This window comes from Oculina patagonica, chromosome 12, assembly GCF_052425735.1.
Source record: "Oculina patagonica isolate OP01 chromosome 12, crgOcupat, whole genome shotgun sequence".
Lineage (NCBI taxonomy): Eukaryota > Metazoa > Cnidaria > Anthozoa > Scleractinia > Oculinidae > Oculina > Oculina patagonica.
In genome coordinates this window covers 16,227,801-16,239,099 of record NC_135769.1, presented here as the reverse complement: position 1 = coordinate 16,239,099, position 11,299 = coordinate 16,227,801, and the positions used below count along the sequence as shown (strand labels likewise).

The 11,299-nt window shown below is 39.5% G+C and overlaps 1 protein-coding gene across 1 annotated transcript in view; it reads right to left on the bottom strand.

Moving 5' to 3' along the window:
* Window positions 1-1,294: 1,294 nt before the first annotated feature.
* The window catches only part of LOC144631921 (DNA-directed RNA polymerase III subunit RPC5-like), a 32,116-nt gene continuing 22,111 nt past the window's right edge, over window positions 1,295-11,299 (bottom strand). Inside the window, exons 19-23 of the mRNA XM_078490497.1 lie at window positions 4,535-4,843; window positions 3,922-4,016; window positions 3,647-3,727; window positions 3,079-3,204; window positions 1,295-2,423 (exon numbers count right to left, since the gene is read on the bottom strand). Of these exons, the coding sequence (XP_078346623.1) occupies window positions 2,346-2,423; window positions 3,079-3,204; window positions 3,647-3,727; window positions 3,922-4,016; window positions 4,535-4,843 (689 nt within the window). The 3' untranslated portion in view covers window positions 1,295-2,345. The remainder of the gene's footprint in view (window positions 2,424-3,078; window positions 3,205-3,646; window positions 3,728-3,921; window positions 4,017-4,534; window positions 4,844-11,299) is intronic.

The following is an 11,299-nucleotide window of genomic DNA, read 5'->3' as shown; positions in this document are numbered from 1 at the left end:
AGAGTAAAGATGAACAATTTCAAAGCTTTTCTTTGGTGGGGCGCAAATTATCTTTTCCTTGCTTTTGAAACAGGTATTATTTTGTAAAGCATGGACAAAAACTTCATTCTGGTGACCAAATCCAAACATAATCAACTCATATTTCCAAACCGACGCAAGTTGCGAACACAAACTACGGTAATTTATCAAAAACTGAATCTCGTAAACACTTTACAGTGTCCAAAAATTTTAGGGTGCGTTCGATTGACCTCACTCCGGAATAAGATTAAATGGAATAACCCAAATGTCCGTTCGATTGAGTTGCTATTCCTATTCCAAAAAACACGGAATGGGTTCCAAGCATTCTGCTCTGGGGAGCAAAGTTTTCGGAATAAGTGACTGAAATGATTATCAGGCGGGGTGGGGGGGGGGGGGGGGTTGGAAAACCAAAGGGGGGAATAAAGTAAAATTAAAGCAAGGATAGAAGAGGGGGGGGGGGGGGCTCAAAGTAAAATAAGTCATTTAAGAGTAGGGGGCTTTTAAGCTTAAAACATTTTAGTCCAAGTGTTTATAGTTCTCACTAAAAGGCTTGATGCAATCCAGTTACTGATATACAATATGCACGGCACAAAGTCCTTATTTTTAATATATAAATAACGATAAAGCCCTAAAATCTGATTGCAGGACCATTGAATGAAAAAAAAAAAAACCAATCAACTGAACAAACAACAATTTTGCCACTGTTTGGTCTTTATTGTGAAACTATAGGGAATTTTATTCTGAAGTTGGGGAAATATGTAGTTGCTGGATAGGGGAAAAACCCGTTTGAATAATTTGAGCGAAAATTGTAGTGCCAACCCAACACTAAGCTCCTGCTTAGACAACGTACCACCGAGTACTACTGGTATTGTAATGAAAAGTTGAGAGCCCATTGAAATTACTACCCTACACCTTTAACACTGGGTTCTGCCCTACCAGTTAGCACAAAGAAAGTACATTTTAACTACCCATTTACATTTTCACCGTATTTTAAGGGAGCTCACAGAAAAACTGCACCTGCTATAAACACAAACGACTTAATAATAACAGATTAAACAAAAAAAAAAACCAACTAGAAATTACAAGAATAAGCCAACTTAGTTCGTTCGATATAAAACTGTCAATTTTTCAATCTCACATTATCTGAAACAATTTTTTTAAGGATTTGTCGTCGTGTCAGGGGCCGGCAGGTGTTTTAATTCGGCTTTAGAAGTTTAAGGCGACCTTGAGGTTTAACTATATTAGTTAAAAAAGAGATCGAGACGCATCCATTTATTATGAAAAACTTTATTTATTGTATACTTTGGAAAAAGACAGCCACATCTTATCAGGCAAATAATAAATATATCCTCGTCTAATGTTCATATCTTTGGACGCACTGTATAAAATTGCTTCACGATAAAAGTAAATTCTCGCTGTGTAAGGTCCTCTTGTGAATAAGGGAATTCTTCGTGCTTGTCGCCTGTATAAATTTCACCCATTTCACTGAAATGGTGCTCGCAACTTGGGTCGGACTTTCCAAATGAAAATTCATTACTCCAGTTTGCTCAGATTAGTGTCCAGCCCAGATCTCTAGAAGCAGAATATAGAGTCTGCGCCTTTTGGAAAAGAAGCCAGTCCACACATAGAGAACAATGAAAATTCAGCCTTTATCGTTTCTCATTCCGTCAAGATTGACATGGAGCCTCATAACAGCAGCGCCTCACAGTGTCATTGTATCACCAATCAGTTCATCCCCTCACTCAGATTATTCATCTACGGGCAATAAGTTACTTCTTTCAAAAAAAAAAGGAAGACAGTCCAGTGCATAAACACCAGCACTCAAAGGAACATGTTCCTTTTTCAGTTAAATCTCGTAGTAAGAGGAATTGCCGATCCTCGTTGTGAAAAAAAAAAGAAGATCGACAGAGCGAAAAGCCGAAAGCCGTACCGTCTGCCTGCCGTGCTACTTAGCAACTACCTGTTTCCGTTGCCGTGAATGTTGTACGGAAACTAAGTCATTTGGCTTAACACTCTGTAGCAGAGCTATTCAATGAATCAAAAACGTCATTTATACATTTAGATAACAAAATATACCATCTTTGGATTTTCTTAGCAAAATCCTTGCCTAGGAAGAAGAAACTTTTGCCCGAAGATAAGATGTTTCAGAAGAAACCTTGGTGGTGGTAGAGTGAGGAGTGCGAACATTGCTCGGTAAAAATGATTGGAGGCATCACATGGCATGTGCGTGACGCGTGACGCGTAACGCGTAACGCGACGCCCAATCTTCTCGAGGCTCTCCTCGCATCGGTGACTGAGCAGATGATGTCACAATCTGTCCAAAGGGGCTAAAGATTTGTTATCATGGTTGATGTTCCACGGAGATACCACTGGGTATGTTTGTTACCAACCCTCTCTAACAGATCCTATGAGATGAAAATACAGTAATTACACTTGCAGTCAAAATATTCAATACATCAGAATACATGTATCTTATTAACCATGTGCGTCGTACTGTGAATCGATGTAGATCACCAGAGGCTCAGTTTGGCGCAGCGAGGTCAGTACAGAGACCAAAGACGTATTCTCCAAGTTGTCGCGGGCTTGGTAGAGAGATTTATACAACTTAATGATTAAGAGGAGCTGATCCAGTACTTAGAAAATATAGACCAGCAATAAAATATCTTTATTGGCTGATATTAGTTATTGGCTCCCTTCGGTCCCTATCGATGTACAAAAAACAACGTGACAAAGCCTCTGTTATAGATAGATGCATTGGCGACAAATATTCGAAGGGGCCACTCGCAAGCATTGTACTTCAGTTCAAAAGACGCATGTATGCATTGCGGAACTAATGCTCTCTTTGCCTGCGTTGCAAAGGAACAAAACCCCGGTTGATCCGTCTGCAACATTTAATTAAATACCTCCTACAGATTTTGTTTGGTTCGTCACGCAATCTAAGGAAGGAGGGATTGTCTGACAAGCTTAAGAAATATCTTCGTAGCAAGCAATCCAAGCGCGAGTCGCTTTTTGAAGCAAACTATAACAGCTTCAGCTCAGTATAAAGTTAAGACTACTGACCTGCTGAATTATCATCCACTCCTTTCTTCCAGGCGCAGCCCCAATTTGCTGCGTGGCCCTGGCGTTGAAGTCTTTCCTGTACAAAACCCAATTTTTGCTGAACATGTCCAGTAACAACGCCCGATACTAAAAAGAAAAAAAAACAGCAGTTATAAAGTGACAGGCTCACTGGCCTCATGGCTGATATGTTGGACTCCGGACAAGAAACGGCCCGCGTTCGAGCCCAGGGCGGGGTCGTTGTGTTGTGCCTTTAAGCAAGAACTGTACCCCCATTCACTAAGGACTATAGTTCGCAGTTGGCTAGCATTCATCCAAAAGAAAAAATTCTCAGTCGGTTCATGATAGAGAAACAGGAGTTAACCGCCAGTTCTTCAATTAATGGGCTTAAATAAGATTTCAGTTTGACAATTTTTCTCCTTGTCATTTAGCTGACTCGACTGCGTACGCTAATACTTGGAACGCCAAGACTAATCACAGAAAACGACTTCAGTAATTCTCAAAAATTCTCCACAACGTTAGGCAAGCGCAGATCTTAAACTAAAAACCTTTCCGTCAGTCAAGTCCTTACCTGATCTGCCGAGTCTCCTGTGCTCCTGAAAGCAAAAAGTCTTCGAGACTGAGCATCGCTTGAGAGCGCACCAGTCGGCCACTATAAATAAACAAAATGTGTTACAGGAATAACAAAATGCTCATAAAACAAGAAAGGCTACCAACCCAAATTCCAACACAGTACGAAATAAACAATTTACGATCAAGTAAAGCACTTTCTTTTAAAGTTTCTTCAAAGCGGAGTAACAAAAAAATCTAACTGCTGAGTCAAAAGCTTCTGAGTTTCTTACTCACCTTGAAATTAATCTCTGTTGCTCCAGCGGTCAGAATCGCTTTCTCTAGCAGTGTGTCGGGTACTCCAGCACACAGCGGATCACCAGGGCTACTTGCTAACAAATAAAACCATTGTCAGGCTTAATAAAGCAACGAAAGAATGGAGGGAGATATAATCAGGCCTTACCAATCGATGATCGCCATCTTTACCCTGAAGTCGCAGGCATGGTAGCCTTTGACAACGCATCTTATAACGATAACCACGTCTCTTGACTCAGCCCGCTCTTCAGACATCGACTGCTCGCGATCATTCGTTTCAGGATTGCGTAAAATCTATCGCGAGTTAGTAATCGATAACAATCGATGGCAATCAATAGCAATGCCAATCGATGACAATCCATGTAATTAAGGAAATTGCATTTGTGACTATCGATTGCTCATCTATTGATCGATGCCAATCGATATCAATTCACAAACCATCATCGATTGATCGATTGATTTCCGATCATCGAGGTCCATCGATTGGTAAGCCCGGGATATAAACACTGCCTCTGACGGCCGCGATATACCGGGGTAATACAAACTGTAGAAAAAAAAAAAAAAATAAACCCAAAAACCTAACTATTTTACTCACCAGTTTGCCGCAATAGTAACAGCCTTTTGAAATCAGCTAAACTAAGCACTGTCCTGTGTAGTTTCTCTCGAACAAATTCCTGGAGAATTTTTAGCAAGCCATGTAAATGTTCATCATTAGCCGCAATAGGTTCTTTCCGTTGCTCATGATTTAAATCATTACTAGCGACTTCTTTGCAGTCTATTTCCATCGGCGACTGTTCCTCAGAAACAGGGCTTTCGTGTAACATGTCATGGTTCATAACATGATTAGCTTTGGCTTTTGAAGACTTGGGAAGTTTCTTGTTTCCTGCGACGGACGCGGAATCCGCTGAAACCAAATAGGCAAATATGATAAGTGCGACAAATACATAAAACTACTAAAAATAAGAGAAAAGAAAAAATTGTAGCCAAAACCCAACACAACTACAGCAACAGCTTGCATACACTTTCAAGCTCTAACAGTCAAAAAATAACGTTCAAGGTTGTCCATACCAATCATATCAAGCAGCAAACAAAAAACTAAAAGAGGGCCAGTCACTGACGTGATACTAACGCAGTAAACACAAAACAAAGGGAGGGCGAGTCCCTAACGTGATACTAACGTAATAAACACAAAACAAAGGGAGGGAGAGGCACTAACGTAATACTAACGTAATAAACACAAAACAAAGAGAGGACGAGGCACTAACATGATACTAACGTAATAAACACAAAACAAAGAGAGGGAGAGGCACTAACGTGATACTAACGTAATAAACACAAAACAAAGAGAGGGCGAGTCCCTAACGTGATACTAACGTAATAAACACAAAACAAAGAGAGGGCGAGTAACTAACGTGATACTAACGAAATAAACACAAAACAAAGAGAGGGCGAGGCACTAACGTGATACTAACGTAATAAACACAAAACAAAGAGAGGGCGAGGCACTAACATGATACTAACGTAATAAACACAAAACAAAGAGAGGGCGAGTCACTAACGTGATACTAACGTAATAAACACAAAACAAAGAGAGGGCGAGGCACTAACGTGATACTAACGTAATAAACACAAAACAAAGAGAGGACGAGGCACTAACATGATACTAACGTAATAAACACAAAACAAAGAGAGGGAGAGGCACTAACGTGATACTAACGTAATAAACACAAAACAAAGAGAGGACGAGGCACTAACATGATACTAACGTAATAAACACAAAACAAAGAGAGGGAGAAGCACTAACGTGATACTAACGTAATAAACACAAAACAAAGAGAGGACGAGGCACTAACATGATACTAACGTAATAAACACAAAACAAAGAGAGGGAGAGGCACTAACGTGATACTAACGTAATAAACACAAAACAAAGAGAGGGCGAGTCACTAACGTGATACTAACGTAATAAACACAAAACAAAGAGAGGGCGAGGAACTAACGTGATACTAACGTAATAAACACAAAACAAAGAGAGGGAGAGGCACTAACGTGATACTAACGTAATAAACACAAAACAAAGAGAGGGCGAGGCACTAACGTGATACTAACGTAATAAACACAAAACAAAGAGAGGGAGAGGCACTAACGTGATACTAACGTAATAAACACAAAACAAAGAGAGGGAGAGGCACTAACGTAATACTAACGTAATAAACACAAAACAAAGAGAGGGCGAGGCACTAACGTGATACTAACGTAATAAACACAAAACAAAGAGAGGGCGAGGCACTAACGTGATACTAACGTAATAAACACAAAACAAAGAGAGGGCGAGGCACTAACGTGATACTAACGTAATAAACACAAAACAAAAAGAGGGCGAGTCACTAACGTGATACTAACGTAATAAACACAAAACAAAGAGAGGGAGAGGCACTAACGTGATACTAACGTAATAAACACAAAACAAAGAGAGGGCGAATCACTAACGTGATACTAACGTAATAAACACAAAACAAAGAGAGGGCGAGACACTAACGTGATACTAACGTAATAAACACAAAACAAAGGGAGGGCGAGTCATTAACGTGATACTAACGTAATAAACACAAAACAAAGAGAGGGCGAGACACTAACGTAATACTAACGTAATAAACACAAAACAAAGAGAGGGCGAGACACTAACGTGATACTAACGCAATAAACACAAAACAAAGGGAGGGCAAGTCATTAACGTGATACTAACGTAATAAACACAAAACAAAGAGAGGGAGAGGCACTAACGTGATACTAACGTAATAAACACAAAACAAAGAGAGGGCGAGACACTAACGTGATACTAACGTAATAAACACAAAACAAAGAGAGGGAGAGGCACTAACGTGATACTAACGTAATAAACACAAAACAAAGAGAGGGCGAGGCACTAACGTGATACTAACGTAATAAACACAAAACAAAGAGAGGGCGAGACACTAACGTGATACTAACGTAATAAACACAAAACAAAGAGAGGGCGAGTCACTAACGTGATACTAACGTAATAAACACAAAACAAAGAGAGGGCGAGGCACTAACGTGATACTAACGTAATAAACACAAAACAAAGAGAGGGCGAGACACTAACGTGATACTAACGTAATAAACACAAAACAAAGAGAGGGAGAGGCACTAACGTGATACTAACGTAATAAACACAAAACAAAGAGAGGGCGAGGCACTAACATGATACTAACGTAATAAACACAAAACAAAGAGAGGGCGAGACACTAACGTGATACTAACGTAATAATCAAAACAAAGAGAGGACGAGGCACTAACGTGATACTAACGTAATAAACACAAAACAAAGAGAGGGAGAGACACTAACGTGATACTAACGTAATAAACACAAAACAAAGAGAGGGAGAGGCACTAACGTGATACTAACGTAATAAACACAAAACAAAGAGAGGGCGAGGCACTAACATGATACTAACGTAATAAACACAAAACAAAGAGAGGGAGAGGCACTAACGTAATACTAACGTAATAAACACAAAACAAAGAGAGGGCGAGTCACTAACGTGATACTAACGAAATAAACACAAAACAAAGAGAGGGCAAGGCACTAACGTGATACTAACGTAATAAACACAAAACAAAGAGAGGGCGAGACACTAACGTGATACTAACGTAATAAACACAAAACAAAGAGAGGGAGAGGCACTAACGTGATACTAACGTAATAAACACAAAACAAAGAGAGGGCGAGTCACTAACGTGATACTAACGTAATAAACACAAAACAAAGAGAGGGCGAGACACTAACGTGATACTAACGTAATAAACACAAAACAAAGAGAGGGCGAGTCACTAACGTGATACTAACGAAATAAACACAAAACAAAGAGAGGGCAAGGCACTAACATGATACTAACGTAATAAACACAAAACAAAGAGAGGGCGAGACACTAACGTGATACTAACGTAATAAACACAAAAGAAAGAGAGGGAGAGGCACTAACGTGATACTAACGTAATAAACACAAAACAAAGAGAGGGAGAGGCACTAACGTAATACTAACGTAATAAACACAAAACAAAGAGAGGGCGAGGCACTAACGTGATACTAACGTAATAAACACAAAACAAAGAGAGGGCGAGGCACTAACATGATACTAACGTAATAAACACAAAACAAAGAGAGGGCGAGGCACTAACGTGATACTAACGTAATAAACACAAAACAAAGAGAGGGCGAGGAACTAACATGATACTAACGTAATAAACACAAAACAAAGAGAGGGAGAGGCACTAACGTGATACTAACGTAATAAACACAAAACAAAGAGAGGGCGAGGCACTAACATGATACTAACGTAATAAACACAAAACAAAGAGAGGGAGAGGCACTAACGTAATACTAACGTAATAAACACAAAACAAAGAGAGGGCGAGGAACTAACATGATACTAACGTAATAAACACAAAACAAAGAGAGGGCGAGACACTAACGTGATACTAACGTAATAAACACAAAACAAAGAGAGGGCGAGACACTAACGTGATACTAACGTAATAAACACAAAACAAAGAGAGGGCGAGACACTAACGTGATACTAACGTAATAAACACAAAACAAAGAGAGGGCGAGGCACTAACGTAATACTAACGTAATAAACACAAAACAAAGAGAGGGCGAGACACTAACGTGATACTAACGTAATAAACACAAAACAAAGAGAGGGCGAGGCACTAACATGATACTAACGTAATAAACACAAAACAAAGAGAGGGCGAGTCACTAACGTGATACTAACGTAATAAACACAAAACAAAGAGAGGGCGAGACACTAACGTGATACTAACGTAATAAACACAAAACAAAGAGAGGGCGAGACACTAACGTGATACTAACGTAATAAACACAAAACAAAGAGAGGGCGAGTCACTAACGTGATACTAACGTAATAAACACAAAACAAAGAGAGGGCGAGACACTAACGTGATACTAACGTAATAAACACAAAACAAAGAGAGGGCGAGACACTAACGTGATACTAACGTAATAAACACAAAACAAAGAGAGGGCGAGGCACTAACGTAATACTAACGTAATAAACACAAAACAAAGAGAGGGCGAGACACTAACGTGATACTAACGTAATAAACACAAAACAAAGAGAGGGCGAGTCACTAACGTGATACTAACGTAATAAACACAAAACAAAGAGAGGGCGAGTCACTAACGTGATACTAACGTAATAAACACAAAACAAAGAGAGGGCGAGACACTAACGTGATACTAACGTAATAAACACAAAAAAAAGAGAGGGAGAGGCACTAACGTAATACTAACGTAATAAACACAAAACAAAGAGAGGGCGAGACACTAACGTAATAAACACAAAACAAAGAGAGGGCGAGGCACTAACGTGATACTAACGTAATAAACACAAAACAAAGAGAGGGCGAGACACTAACGTGATACTAACGTAATAAACACAAAACAAAGAGAGGGCGAGGCACTAACGTGATACTAACGTAATAAACACAAAACAAAGAGAGGGCGAGGCACTAACGTGATACTAACGTAATAAACACAAAACAAAGAGAGGGCGAGACACTAACGTGATACTAACGTAATAAACACAAAACAAAGAGAGGGCGAGACACTAACGTGATACTAACGTAATAAACACAAAACAAAGAGAGGGCGAGACACTAACGTGATACTAACGTAATAAACACAAAACAAAGAGAGGGCGAGACACTAACGTGATACTAACGTAATAAACACAAAACAAAGAGAGGGCGAGGCACTAACGTGATACTAACGTAATAAACACAAAACAAAGAGAGGGCGAGACACTAACGTGATACTAACGTAATAAACACAAAACAAAGAGAGGGCGAGACACTAACGTGATACTAACGTAATAAACAAAACAAAGAGAGGGCGAGTCACTAACGTGATACTAACGTAATAAACACAAACAAAGAGAGGGCGAGACACTAACGTGATACTAACGTAATAAACACAAAACAAAGAGAGGGCGAGACACTAACGTGATACTAACGTAATAAACACAAAACAAAGAGAGGGCGAGGCACTAACGTGATACTAACGTAATAAACACAAAACAAAGAGAGGGCGAGACACTAACGTGATACTAACGTAATAAACACAAAACAAAGAGAGGGCGAGTCACTAACGTGATACTAACGTAATAAACACAAAACAAAGAGAGGGCGAGACACTAACGTGATACTAACGTAATAAACACGAAACAAAGAGAGGGCGAGTCACTAACGTGATACTAACGTAATAAACACAAAACAAAGAGAGGGCGAGACACTAACGTGATACTAACGTAATAAACACAAAACAAAGAGAGGGCGAGACACTAACGTGATACTAACGTAATAAACACAAAACAAAGAGAGGGCGAGACACTAACGTGATACTAACGTAATAAACACAAAACAAAGAGAGGGCGAGACACTAACGTGATACTAACGTAATAAACACAAAACAAAGAGAGGGCGAGGCACTAACGTGATACTAACGTAATAAACACAAAACAAAGAGAGGGCGAGACACTAACGTGATACTAACGTAATAAACACGAAACAAAGAGAGGGCGAGTCACTAACGTGATACTAACGTAATAATCAAAACAAAGAGAGGGCGAGTCACTAACGTGATACTAACGTAATAATCAAAACAAAGAGAGGGCGAGACACTAACGTGATACTAACGTAATAAACACAAAACAAAGAGAGGGCGAGACACTAACGTGATACTAACGTAATAAACACAAAACAAAGAGAGGGCGAGGCACTAACGTGATACTAACGTAATAAACACAAAACAAAGAGAGGGCGAGTCACTAACGTGATACTAACGTAATAAACACAAAACAAAGAGAGGGCGAGTCACTAACGTGATACTAACGTAATAAACACAAAACAAAGAGAGGGCGAGACACTAACGTGATACTAACGTAATAAACACGAACCAAAGAGAGGGCGAGTCACTAACGTGATACTAACGTAATAAACACAAAACAAAGAGAGGGCGAGTCACTAACGTGATACTAACGTAATAAACACAAAACAAAGAGAGGGCGAGACACTAACGTGATACTAACGTAATAAACACAAAACAAAGAGAGGGCGAGACACTAACGTGATACTAACGTAATAAACACAAAACAAAGAGAGGGCGAGTCACTAACGTGATACTAACGTAATAAACACAAAACAAAGAGAGGGCGAGACACTAACATGATACTAACGTAATAAACACAAAACAAAGAGAGGGCGAGTCACTAACGTGATACTAACGTAATAAACACAAAACAAAGAGAGGGCG